The 12966-nt window shown below is 49.7% G+C and overlaps 1 protein-coding gene across 1 annotated transcript in view; it reads left to right on the forward strand.

Moving 5' to 3' along the window:
* Nucleotides 1-12966, forward strand: part of TEX11 (testis expressed 11) — a 3096519-nt gene that overhangs the window by 1525307 nt on the left and 1558246 nt on the right. Inside the window, exon 14 of the mRNA XM_069612434.1 lies at nucleotides 6505-6656. Within this exon, the coding sequence (XP_069468535.1) occupies nucleotides 6505-6656 (152 nt within the window). The remainder of the gene's footprint in view (nucleotides 1-6504; nucleotides 6657-12966) is intronic.

Below are 12966 nucleotides of genomic sequence, written 5' to 3' on the forward strand. Positions count from 1 at the left end.
GTTTGTATTGGATTTCCCTGTTGTGCATGTTATAGGACACGGCTGGTACGTTCCCAAGAAATGTCACCACATCCCCTGTGTCTATAGGAATCTGAAGGTCCCCTGCCCATTGTGTCGCAAGGGTTGTGTTTCGTGCAGAATTGTTAGGGGTACAAATAGCGTAAAATGAGCGAATTCTGGGAAAGTCAGTAACTTTGCGGCCTATTCCTGTTCCACTAGTGAGGGGGCGCGATGAAGAGACGGGGTGGGAATATTCGACTTAATCACCCTACGTATGGTGTGGAATTGTAACCACTCTGACTGACGGAGATGGAAGACTGCGCTCGCCTACGGGAATTCCAATAGGTCTTCCCCGCTGCAGAGGGTGTTTACCTGGATATCCGCCCAGAGAGTATTCTGGTGTTTGTGCAGGATAAAATCAAGACCAAAAGCTAGAATAGCGCGCACACTAAACCACGGCGGGCCCTCTGGGTGTCGGCACCCATTAGCCTCCTGAGCCTATGCCAGTTGGAGATAGAAGGTCCCAGGAGTGGGTGGATTCTAACGTGTTCGGGCAGCCTTCTCCAGGGGATAGCTAGTATTTCTGCTGGCTTGAATGGCGCAAGTAAGGAGACTACAATTTGCTGCCAGCTGGCCATCTCGGTCTTGTCCAAACAACTTTTTTCCCAGCACACTTGTGCTGCCCGATAGTAGGTGCGCCACACCGGGACCGCCAACCCACCATCCTTTTTGGCAGCTTGTAGGGTCGCCAGCCGAATTCTGGCTTTTTTACCCTTTCAAAGGGACCTGACCAACCGCTTGTCCAAATCATTGAACATTTCCCATTTCCCCCGAAGGGGCGCACAGGATCATTAAGGCTAAGTAAATGAACTTCGGAAGCGCATTCATTTTAAATGCGTTACTCTGCCCCATCAGTGACAATGGAAGCATATTCCACCTGACCAGATCCTCCGCAATCTTTGCCAGGATAGGCACGTTATTCAGGTCTCTGAGTTCATTGATATTCGGGCCGATACGGATCCCCAAATACTTGATGGATTGCTTCTTCAGCCGGAAAGGTGCCACTCCGCCAGGGTCCCATGGAATGTCCGGTCTCAACTGCATTATCTCTGACCAGTTCACTTGATATCCCTTCATGGGTCCAAATTCCTGCAGCAGGTGGTGCAAGCGAGGAAGGGAGATCCCTGGGTCACGCACATACACCAAAAGGTCATCTACATAAAGTGAGATGAAGTGTTCCTCCTTGCCCCTGAGCAAACCACACAGTGTGGGTCCGTGCGTAGCATTTCCGCAAAGGGCTCAATGGACAAAGCATTAAGGAGGGGGGAGAAGGGGCAACCCTGCCTGGTGCCCGTATAGAGGCTAAATTTATCGGAGGTGCGCCCGTTCGTAATTACTGAGGGCTGGGGATTAGATTATAGGAGGTGATTAAGCTTTAGCATGGTCGGCAGGAAACCCTAGGTTTCAAGAGCCTTGAACATAAAGTCCCACCATACCTTATTGAACGCTTTCTCTGCGTCGATTGTCAGGACCAATTCGTCAAGGGACCTCTGCCCCGCCAGTACTTGTAGAAGCCTCCGGACGTTGTCCACCGAGTGGGGCCCAGGAACGAAGCCCGTTTGATCCATATGGACCAATTGGGGGAGTAGATTATCGACCCTTCGCGCCAGGCACTTGGCCCGGATTTTTGCATCTGCTTTTATAAGAGAAATTGGGTGATAAGAGCCACATTCCTCTGGGTCACGCCCTGGCTTGTGGAAAACAATGATATTTGCCACCAGCATAGAGCACGGGAGACTCTGAGAGGCTGCCGCCTCAGTGAAAACCGATCTATCGGTATACAATCCGGCCCAGAGGCCTTCCCCTCCCGACAATGCAACAATGCCTTGGGAGACTTCATCTGCCGAGATCGGCTGCTCCAGTGTCGTCCTTTGTATCTCATTAAGAGTCCACAGGTGGAGCGAGGCGAGAAAATCCGAGATATTCTCGAGGGCAAGTGGAGCAGGCCTAGCATATAGCTCCCTGTAGAATTCTACAAAGCGTTTGTTAATATCCGCTTCATCCCTGAGCACCCTCTCTTCCCTAACCCTGATGCCGACAATTTGCTGAGAGGCCTGCCTGGCCTGCAATGCGAGCACCATCAGATGCAAAGGTCTATTGCCATCTAGGAAATAAGACTGACCAACTCTTGAACGACTTCTGAACGTGCTGGGTCGAGATCTGCTTGAGTTCCCCTCTTAAGCTATTGAGAAGGGCATATGTGCTGGGGTTGCGCGTCCGCTTGTGTCGAGCTTCCGCATGTGCAATATCCGCCTGGAGGCTCACCTCCCTCTCCCGCAACCCTCTCACCTTGTGAGCCCACCTCGAGATGCTCTGTCCCCTGAGTAAGGCTTTGAAGGTGTCCCAGCACTCGGCCAAATTATACCCTGGGACCAAGTTTACTCACCAGAACAGATCAATGTCCTCGCCCAGGCATTCCATGATGTCATGATAGACTTGTGATCTTAAATTCAACCACCACGCCGGACGAGCTGGGGGTTCGTCTGACAGTCTAATCGATAGAGAGACAGGGGCGTGGTCGGAAACTGTCATTGGAAGGATCGCGCAGTGTAGAACAAGGGGGAGGGCACTCATAGGGATGAGCCAAAAGTCTAACTTGGAGTATGACCCATGCCTATTGGAGAAAAACGTGTAATCTTGGCGACTTGGATGGAGATGACGCCAAATGTCAATGAGCCTCAGGTCAGACATAAGTGAGAGGAGGGACTGCTGTTTGCGTGGGTTGGGGAGAGCCTGCAGTGGTGTTCCCTGTCGGTCTAGTGTTGCATTCAAAATCGTGTTCCAATCCCCACCCAGCAGTGTGATCTTCCCCCAGTGTGGTGCACATTTTGCAATTACATGCGAAAAGAACACAGGCGAGTCTTCATTAGGAGCATAAATGTTAAGGAACCCAATCGGCTGCTGACGGTAAAGACCATGAATCATGACAAATCTTCTGTCAGCATCCGAGACGGTATGAAGTATGCTGAAAGGGACCCGCTTGTGAATTAAGATGGAAACACCTCTATTGCCCCGGTGAGGCGAATGGACAGCTACCCAACCCCGTTTTAGCTTGTCCGATTCAAATGTGTCCAAATTAGTCTCCTGTAAGAAGGCGACATCGAAGCGTGAATCCCTCAAATTATTAAGGGCACGTTGCTGTTTTATTGGATGCCCCAATCTTTGCGCATTCAATGTAATGAGTCTTAATTCATCCATAATCGGAGCTTCTGGCTATATGATGGAAGCGGCCTAGGGGCGGCATGGCGCCCCCCCCATCTGGGCTGCGGACGCGGGGGCAGGCGGAGTGCATTATATTGCTCTCAAAGTGTAGCATCGTAACCACACACTTAAACAAATAGTGCATAACAAAATAGGCAACAACAGCTATAACATTAGGGCAAAGGAACACTGCCCCAATACTTCCAAATACCAGACCATGCACTACAGAGCGGAGAAAAGGGGAAGCCGTCATCCCTCCCCCCACTCCTGGTAGAATAACGGTCCTAAATAGACACCACCACTGAGCCAGTGGGTGTCCAAGGAACCAACAGATGAGCGGATATAGGAAGAATAGAAATAGGTTGTAATAGAAGAGGAGGAAGAAGCCGTGAGCAGGAGAAAAAGAAAGAAAGAAGGAGGGGAAGGGGAGAGATAAGGACACGACAGCAGGCAGGATATCGGGATCACTGGCCAGAATAATAATTCAATTGGCGCTTGTGCCAGAGGTTCAAGCGTAAATATGAATTCTCAGGGGGGCACGCATGCCAGCACTCTCCAGGGCTGGCGGCCCCCCAATGGCCTTCCCCAAGGCCGTATAGGCATAACCTGCTATACAGTGGTAGTTCAATCAGTCCCTGCCTCAGGAGCTGTGCGGATAGGGCCCTCCGGCCACCTGCGTGATCTCTGTCTCCTGCCTCGTGAGAGTCTTTGTTGCTGATGCTGCCATCCCACGTCACTCGGCTGGTGGGGTAAATCTGCATCGGCTGGATCGAGAGGGAATTCCGAGGAGACCAATCCGCACTGTTGCAGCAGGCGTCTGCATCAACCGGGTCGTCAAATGAATGCCATGTTTTATCCAGGAGGCAGCACCAGGTCGCTGGGAACTTCAGATAGAATGTGTAAGTAGTACCACGGAGCGCAGTGAACAATGGGGCAAACCTTTTTCTTTTACGGGATACTTCCAGCGAATAGTCATTGAAAATGCTGACTGCCTTAATAACTCCCGCTTCTCGATATGCCCGCAGGATGGCAACCTTGTGCTGGAAGTTCAAGAGTCTCATTGTTATTGTTCTAGGGCGCTCCCCTAGAACTCCAGGCAGCAGGTTTCGGAATCAGGGCTCTATGGATTCTTTCTATGGTAAATGAGTTCAGGTCCTGGATCCGAAGCTGGTCTTTTGAAGAGGCGGTAAACATAGGCCTACAAGTCCGACCCCTCAGTTTGCTCCGGCAGGCCGACAATTCGTAGATTATTCCAGCATGAGCGATTTTCCAAATCCTCGACTTTGGCCCCCAAGCGCTGCACTTCCTTGATGGGTGCATCCAGGTCGGTGGCCGTGGTAGCGCAACTATCCTCCAATGCACTGATCCTCTGCTCATTATCAGTGGTTCTTTCCGCCTGGGCATTGAGGCGAGTTTGCATGTCCTGGATGTCCATCTTGATCTCAAGGAAGGTGGAGTTGGTTTCCTGTGTGCTATGGCTGATCGGCCGAACCTCCATAAGTAGGGTCTGCAGCTGATTCTGGACGTTCATCTTTCCAAAACAGTCTTGTCAGACGGCGCTAAGGGGTAGCTGCCAGAGTCGCTGAGCAATCCCCATGTTACGCTTCACCTTTGGGGACCTCTGCCATACCCCCGTCCGGGACCGCTGGGAGGAGAAGGGCTATACCGGCTGAAGAGAGGCTCTTATGTTGACAGTAGCCAGTATTCTGCCCCAGGTGAGGAGGGGGGTAGCGTGCTCTCCGCTTGGCATTTCTCTTCCCCCATGCACTGCAAGGCATCCACACCAGGAAACCTGCTTGACCTCAGGCAGTGCAGTTAGGTTGCATTCATGGCTTGGTCCCCAACGCTGCTTCGACGGTGACTGGTCCTCAGTGCTTCAACCTTCTGGTCTCCCGGCAGTTCGGTGGCCTGTCAGCATAGCCATCGCTTGGGACCCATATGTGCAAGGCGCTCCCTGGGGCTATATTCCTCTGTGGCTCCCAGTCCCTGATGGCCTTGAAGACAGACGGCAGTCCCTACCATTGCCACATATGGCTACAGATTCCAGCAGTATAGTATGACCCACAGTGGAGGTGTTCCTGTCGCCGTGCAGGGGCCTAGAAATGCGAGGCGAGCATCACCTGGTGCAAGTCTTACAGTAAGCAGATATTTCAGCCACGGGCGCAGTCATGGGCAGGCTCGTCCAGCGCGGTGCGCCGCAAGCTCGCATCCAAGCGGTTTAAGCCCTGCAGCCCAGCGCCAAGCTCCACACCCCCTCACCTGGTCTCCGAGGGAGGGAGGTGCGCTGGCGATCCACGCACCCTGACCCGAAGGTGCCACAGACCGCTCCCTCCTCCGCAGTCGGTGCGCTCCAATTCTGCGTAGGGCGAGCGGGTCAGGCGTCCCAGCGGGGTCTGCAGCCAGTCGTTGACCTCTGAGGCAATGCAGCGACTGTTCAGTCAGCACATCTCTGCTGCCACTCACCGCATGTTAGAGCCCCCGACCAGGCAGTGGCACCTCAACACCCCCGCTCCATGCAGCCGCAAGGTCCATTGCCGGCGGACCGTCACCACTTCTCACCCCTGGCCAGGGGCGGCCGCCATTACAACATGTGGTGGTCATTAGTCATTGCGCTTCAAACTCGCTAGCCAGGCCAGCGCGGGCCGGACGGGGGGCAGTAATTGCTCCCCACTAGTTCAGCTGTCGGCACATATGAAGTGTGTTAACTTCCAGCCAGACGTGACAGTGAAATTGCTGTCCCAGCTCCTGTCTGAGTCGGAGCCTCAACACCTCTGCGCCATTTCGTTCGGGCTGTCGAGCACCCCCAATATTATCTGTTTTTAAGACAAATTAAGCTTATTGATTAACTAGTAACACCCATGAAATCTATTTTTTATTTGTTTAATTCTTGGTATGTGAAATTTTCACTTGTTCCTTCTAGCATTGCATTTATTATTGGATAGCAAAAACAGGATATGCTTACCTTCTTACTTCTATGTAGAGGGAAATTATTTTATTTGTCCTAGTATGTATTTTTGTTTTCTATATCTTATATGTTCATCCCTTTTTTAAAGGTTTGAATAAACGCCCCCCAAAAAATACATAACAAATACCGGGAACTTATGTCCCAAGTAACATGTTTATTTGTTCACTTTTCTGCTTCAGTTAGACAGTGTGAAAATTAAACAGATGTCCTTGTAAAGTTAAGAACATGATCACCTGCACTATGATTTTCATAATCTATGATTTTCTGTTTGTTAACAGGGAATGTGTGGGGTTTGAGTTCCTGAAGTCGGTGTGTGAGCGTTTTGAGTCATCCCCTGACCTTTCTAGGGCCCAGTTACTCCACATTGAGCTACTGTTACAGAGAGGAAAGGAACTACTGGCTAAGCAGAAGATTGAGGACATCATCACAGGTACCGTGCATTGCTCAGAATGTTTCAGATTAAAATGTTTCACCTGTTCATGCTTACAGCATACAGTAGAACTGCAAAGCAGGTAGGCTCCCTGATAACACCAAATACATTTCCTCCATGTTCCCAGATTACCCATCCTGCAGGAGTGTTAGGCAGAATCCTGTGAAGTGCCCTTAGGGACCACTACACACGATTAAGACTACAGGTGGCAATACAAGTTTACCTTTGGTACAAGCCTGTACTACTAAGTTATAGTGGTAGCAGTAGCAGAGAAGCCAAGCTTATCTCAAGAGTATATGAGCAGTAGGAGAGATTACACAAAGGGACCACAATTACTGTGACTCAAGCAAACACTGACTCAAGGTTTCAGGTAAAAAATATAAGTACATTTATTTTTAAACCATCAGTTATAAACACAACACCTCTATTAAACTTTAAACAAAACCACATGTTAAATATACTACAACTAACCAATTCACTTTGTACAGTAAGTCTCAAGGTAAGTACCCTGTGTTTGAATGAACCGGCGTTATGAACAAAACACGATACCACGGATACGGTTGCAATCACTTTTTGACAGTTCGGTCTACTAACTAAACGCGTATCCGCGACATTGAAATGCTACCGGGGCAAAAACACACTTAGCACCTGAGATGCCCAGAGGGTGTTGGAGGCAAAAATCAGGCAATATTTAGGTTAGGCAGACAGTATCGAGGAACAGTCAGAAACAAGAGTTCAAAAGTCAAAGGGTCGGAGCCAGGTTTTAGATGACACTGGAGGCCTGTGCCGAAGATCACACCGTTAGAGAGTTCACGATTCCGTATAGCCCAAGAGTACTTGAATATTGTCAATGTTCAGAAGCAAAAGTTATAAGGAGGGAAGACAAGGACGAGCCTTGAAGATGAAGAAAAGGGGTTCACCCAGTTTCCTCGAGTAGCACACAGAACCTTATTTCCACGATGCAGCTGGAGCCCTGGCAGTTGTTCCTGTTGGTTTCCCGCAGACCCACGATTCCTGGAGCTTCGTTGTGAAGGAGGATGTCTGAAGGGGGTCTGCACCACACAGGGATGAAGCCGGCAGCAGCGACAACGAAAAGGTGTGCTCCTTAAAAACAGGAGAGGCTCAGCAGGTGGCTATCTGCACCACTACAGCAGTATGCAGCGATTTCGACCACGGCGGAGATCTCTGGCTGAAGAAGATGAGCTGGTTATCCCCACCAGGCTCAAGGGAAGAAGACTCCGGACTGGATCTTCGCTTAGTCGTCAAAGGGTAGATAGCTCAGGACTGCAGCAGGGCTTCACCGGGACGGGGTAGTTTCAGCAGCCGTCGTTCTCTCCACTTCTCTTCGGTTCCTTGTAGTTCCAGAGGCGACTCTGACTTCTAACCCAAGAGAGCTGTCTTTTATGCGCAAAACCCCCATTGACACAGCCTGGCCGCCAATCACGCAGCGGGGGGGTTGTCCAGCCGGGACAACCAGCTCAGCCAATCATGGCAAAGTGCGACTTGGGTTTCCTAGTATACCCTGTGCAGGGGGTGACTACACCCCTCCCTCACATTCAGCCCTCCTAGACACCCATACGCCTTGAGGAGGGCTTCGATGCAGAAGCCCACCAAAAAGACGGTGAACAAAGAAGGCGAACCTAGTTTGCCACTCAAAGTAAAACACAAGAAGGACTTTAACAAAAAGAAATGGCGAATAAACCCAAACCGTAGCCAAATAAAAGACGATTTGGTCAAGCGGGTTTATGTTCGAGGCTAATATAATAGCCAAGAACAGTACCACGTTTATCTAATATAATCGCGGTATAAAAGTTAGGGTAGACACCACTGCCACCAGCCAAGTCTAAATGTTAAAAGAGCGAAACAATGCTCAGGGAGGTGCAGACAGAAAAGGGGTACAGATTAGCCCTTTCCAGTACTCCATGTAAGATGGGATGTACTGGGTCTGTGGTAAAAATGACTATGTAAAGTAATTGGCAACTTTACCTTTCTCTGGGGACAGTAGTCAGCCCCAGCGAAATGGAGTCAGGGGAGAAGTCTTAAAGACAAACCTGGGTTACTACACTAAAGTTGCGGTGTAACCCATACAAGAACAGGGGCACTTGGAGTGGTGTGCTCCAGTGCGCAAGATCACACAATGAGTAACAACACATAGGCCAAAACACATGTAAGAGTGAAAAAAAAGATGTACACTCTTACCAGGTGGAAAAAATGACCTCCAGAAATCAAGCAAAGCTGCTGGGGGACTCATTAGGTAAGGGAAATTAGCCCTAGGAGGAGAATTCTCCCTAACACTCGCCCCCCCCCCCCAGACTAAGGGACAGGAGGATTTAATCCACTCCTGGATGGATCTTATTCCTCTAGTCGGTTACAAACATCCTAGAGAGACCATCAGCATTTTGGTGGTGACTTCCTGCTCTGTGCTCAATGGAAAAATCAAATCCTTGCAGGAAGATTGACCATCTGAGTAACTTTGCATTTTCCCCTTTCATTTGCATCAGACATCTCCAGGGTTGGTGGTCAGTCTGAATGATGAAGGTAGATCCATACAAGTATGGTCTAAACCTCTTCAGTGACCACACAATAGCAAAGCATTCTCTTTCTATTGTTGCCCACCTTGTCTCAGGATCTTTTAACTTCCTGCTGATGAAACAAATGGGGTATTCCCTACCTTTCTCATCATGCACCTATACCTACATTAGAAGCATCAGTTTGTGCAATGAAGGGTTGGTGATAGTCAGGAGCTCTTAGGACTGGAGCTTGACAAAGGGCTTTCTTTAGACCTTCAAAGGCTTGATTGCACTCCTCATTCCACCTGACCTTTTTAGGAAATTTGGGAGAGGTGATGACATTCAAAGGAGATGCTATGGTCCCATAGTTCTCTATGAAGTTCCTATAGTACCCAGTAAGACCTAGGAAGGCTCTTACTTGGGTCTGAGTAGTAGGGGTGGCCCAGTTCTGTACAGCTTGTACTTTGCTAGGCAATGGCCTTATTTCACCTCCTCCTACCTCATGCCCAAGGTAGACCACTGAACTCAGACCAATTTGACATTTGCTTGCCTTTATGGTCAGATGGGCCTGTTCCACAGCCTGCAATACATAACCTAGGTGTTCAACTTGTTCTTTCCATGTAGGGCTGAACACTGCAATGTCATCCAAGTATGCCATGCATGCAGAAGTCCTCCATCCCATTCAGAACAGTTTGCCTATCTAGGAGCGGGGAAACTTTGGATACTGAAAAATACCCAGCCCTCCATGGAGGAACCCTAGAAGAGGAAATCCTCCCAGAAGGAATGAAGGGCCAGCAAGTTGTCAGGCTTGGCAAGCAGAGGAGGCTGTCTGCAGTCGGGAGGCAGGAGAGAAAGACAGACAGCCATCCTTCCCAGTTGCAGGATCGTCGCAAGGAAAAAGGAACAGAAGAGGAAAAGTGAAGAGCCCAGTATTCCCGACTGCGGAACCGCCCCAGGAGAAACCAAACCAGAAGAATAAGCTGCAGACCTGACAGAACGCCTGAAAGTTGTTGGAGCCTCACAGCAGAGCAGCGGTGCTCGTAAGATGCAAACCATGCAAACAGGAATGCAGGCAGACCGAGAGGTGCTAGAGGTCTGGGAGAAGTAGGGGAAAAACTGCAGAACACAAGATAAGATTATCTGAGACACCGAGAATATGAGAGAAAGAAAGAAATACTCGTATGCTTGGCAGGAGATTAAACCAAGCAGGGAAGAGACATTGTTGCCAGTCTGGGACCCGTACCTGTATGAGAGCCAGAGAATAAGAGGGCCTGGGACCCTAAGAGAAACAGAGTCAATACGAAAGGAAGCACATGCTTGGCAGGAGAGTAAACCAAGCTATTGCGACAGCAGATTGCAAGTCTGGGACCCGTACCCATATGAGAGCCTGAGAATTAGAGGGTCTCAAACCCGAGAGAAACAGACGCAGTACAAAAGAACATAGGACAACATTACACCGTTAGGAACAGGTGGTAGTAATGTGAGTAAGAGTGGCAGGGTTTTAGCAGAGCACAGTAATGACTGTGCTCCCCGCCCGTATCACTGTACCTGAGTTGTTGCTGTAGGATATTTCATCAGGTGTCCATGAGCGAACAGGGGCAAACAAGGAAGGGAGTTGCTCAAGAGGGAGCTGCCCTTTGCCTCTGACCCTTCGCCGGCTGCCCGGGCTAGGGTGCCCTGGGTGGGTCACAGAAGATAGGGCATCCGGTTATGTGATGCAAGTCAGGGCCAATCAGCCGCAGTAAGAGCAGGCAGTTGGAGAGGGGAGGACAGGCCTGTGCGTACGAGCACACGGGAAGCAGGGAACCCATGTGGGTAAACAAAGACCACAGTAAACCATTTGGGGAACAACATTCATGCTTATCAAAGGAAGGCTTCGACAGAAATGGGCACTTCACGGGCAGAAATCTCCTTAAAGGTCTCCATGCACCGCTCAATGTATCCAGTGACGTGATGCGAGTCAGGGCCAATCAGCCCCAGTAAGGGTAGGCAGTGAGAGGGGGGGGGAGTCAGGCCTGTGCCGGCGAGTGCACAGAAAGCAGGGAAAACATGTGGGGAAACAAAGACCACGGGAAACCATTCAGGGAAAAACATGCACACTTACCAAAGGAAGGCTTGGCAGAAATGGGTACTTCACTGCCACAAATCGCCCCAAAGGTCCGTGTGCAGCGATGAATGCATCCGGTAACTTTATGTAAATCGGGGTCCATCAGCTTCAATAAGGGCAGGCAGTGGGAGAGGGCAAAGGCAGCTGCTGCACTGGATGCAGGAAACCATGTGGGGAAACAAAGATCATGGGAAACCATTCAGGAAAAAAGCATGCATGCTTACCAAAAGAAGGTTTGGACAGAAATCACAGTGGAAGAGAAAGAATTTGCAGGTAAAATAATATAAACGGAGACACATCATTTTAATGGCTTGCAGCCACCCCCACCAAGTTAGAGTGGATACCATACATCAACTGGGTCTATAATATTATTGAGTAAATTATGTACATTAAGTTTAAAGGAGGTGATTGCAATGCCCAAATATTGAATACAATTGTGACACCATTTGAGACCCGAAGGAATTTGATTAATGTTTGTTTATGATAGTTTATTTATATAGCGCCTATACACAATGTGTTTCAAAGCGCTTCAAGGCAAGGGAGGGAACAAGGGAAAATACAACGACATTCTTACAGGCCATGAACAGTAAGGATGTGAAATTAACTATCGTACTCGGTCTCACGACAAGTGCTAAGACATAGATAAGAAAGGGACTGGGGAGTGGGAAAGAAATGGAAACAGACAGGCGACTACAGTACTAGGCCTGACGACATTTCTGGTAGAGCCGGAGGAAAACAAAAGGTGAGGGAGAGGGGTGCAGAAAGGGAGAGGAGGAACAAAACAAGCGACTGTCGTATTAGGCCTGACAATGTTTCAGATAGTGCTGGAGGGAGGGGGGGGGGCAGTAAGGGATTGGGGGAGCGACAGACGAGGTTGCTATCATTCTCGTTCCAGGGACAATTCTGATAGAGTAAGTGCATAGAAGAAAGTAAGGGGAGGAGGGGAGGAGATAGGAAAAGGGAAAGGGGAAGAGAGAACAGAGTAAGCAGTCAAAAAGAGTGGAGAAGCAAGAGGGGAGAGCAAATACAATTCCAGAAGTCAGTAGTAACACATAATGTTGCAATCCAGGATACAAGATGAAGATGGGAACAGCATGATTCAGGGCCACCACGAGTACAAGATGCAAAGGAAGTCCAGCTTGCGAGTTGAGAAATGGGTGATGCACCGTGAATCAATGAAGTCCATAAAAGTAAAATCCAGCATTGGCCACAAGACGGTGATGGTGAAACCAGAAAGTATCAGGACAGACTCCTGTGTGCAGGAAGGGGGGACCCAAGGGAACAACACGGGGGACCAGAGAGGGTGGGGATGGCATGCGGGGACAGAGGGTGTAAACACATGTTGGTGCATGCTTACCTGCTTTCTTAGCAGGGGGTTGAACCCTGGATCCTCCTGGTCCGTACATGTCCAAACAGGAATTGCCCTTTTCTTTGACTGCCCTTCGCTTTGGTCACCTGGGTGAGAGACGCCCTTGATCTAAGAGTTAAGAGCAGGAAGGAAGAGGCAGGGCTAAGAAGGTGGGTGGGGCTTAGGCCAGGTGACCTAGAGCCACTTACACCTGCTCCCCAGCTGAAAAGGAAAAGAGGCTGGAGGGCTCCTTAAGTGGGGAAAAGAGCGGCAAACAGGAAGGCACCAGGTGGGCGGGCCTTAGGCCAGGTGACCTAGATCCACTTACACCTTCTCCCCAACTGC

The sequence above is a fragment of the Ambystoma mexicanum genome, chromosome 5p (assembly GCF_040938575.1).
Source record: "Ambystoma mexicanum isolate Mex_15411 chromosome 5p, UKY_AmexF1_1, whole genome shotgun sequence".
Classification (NCBI taxonomy): domain Eukaryota; kingdom Metazoa; phylum Chordata; class Amphibia; order Caudata; family Ambystomatidae; genus Ambystoma; species Ambystoma mexicanum.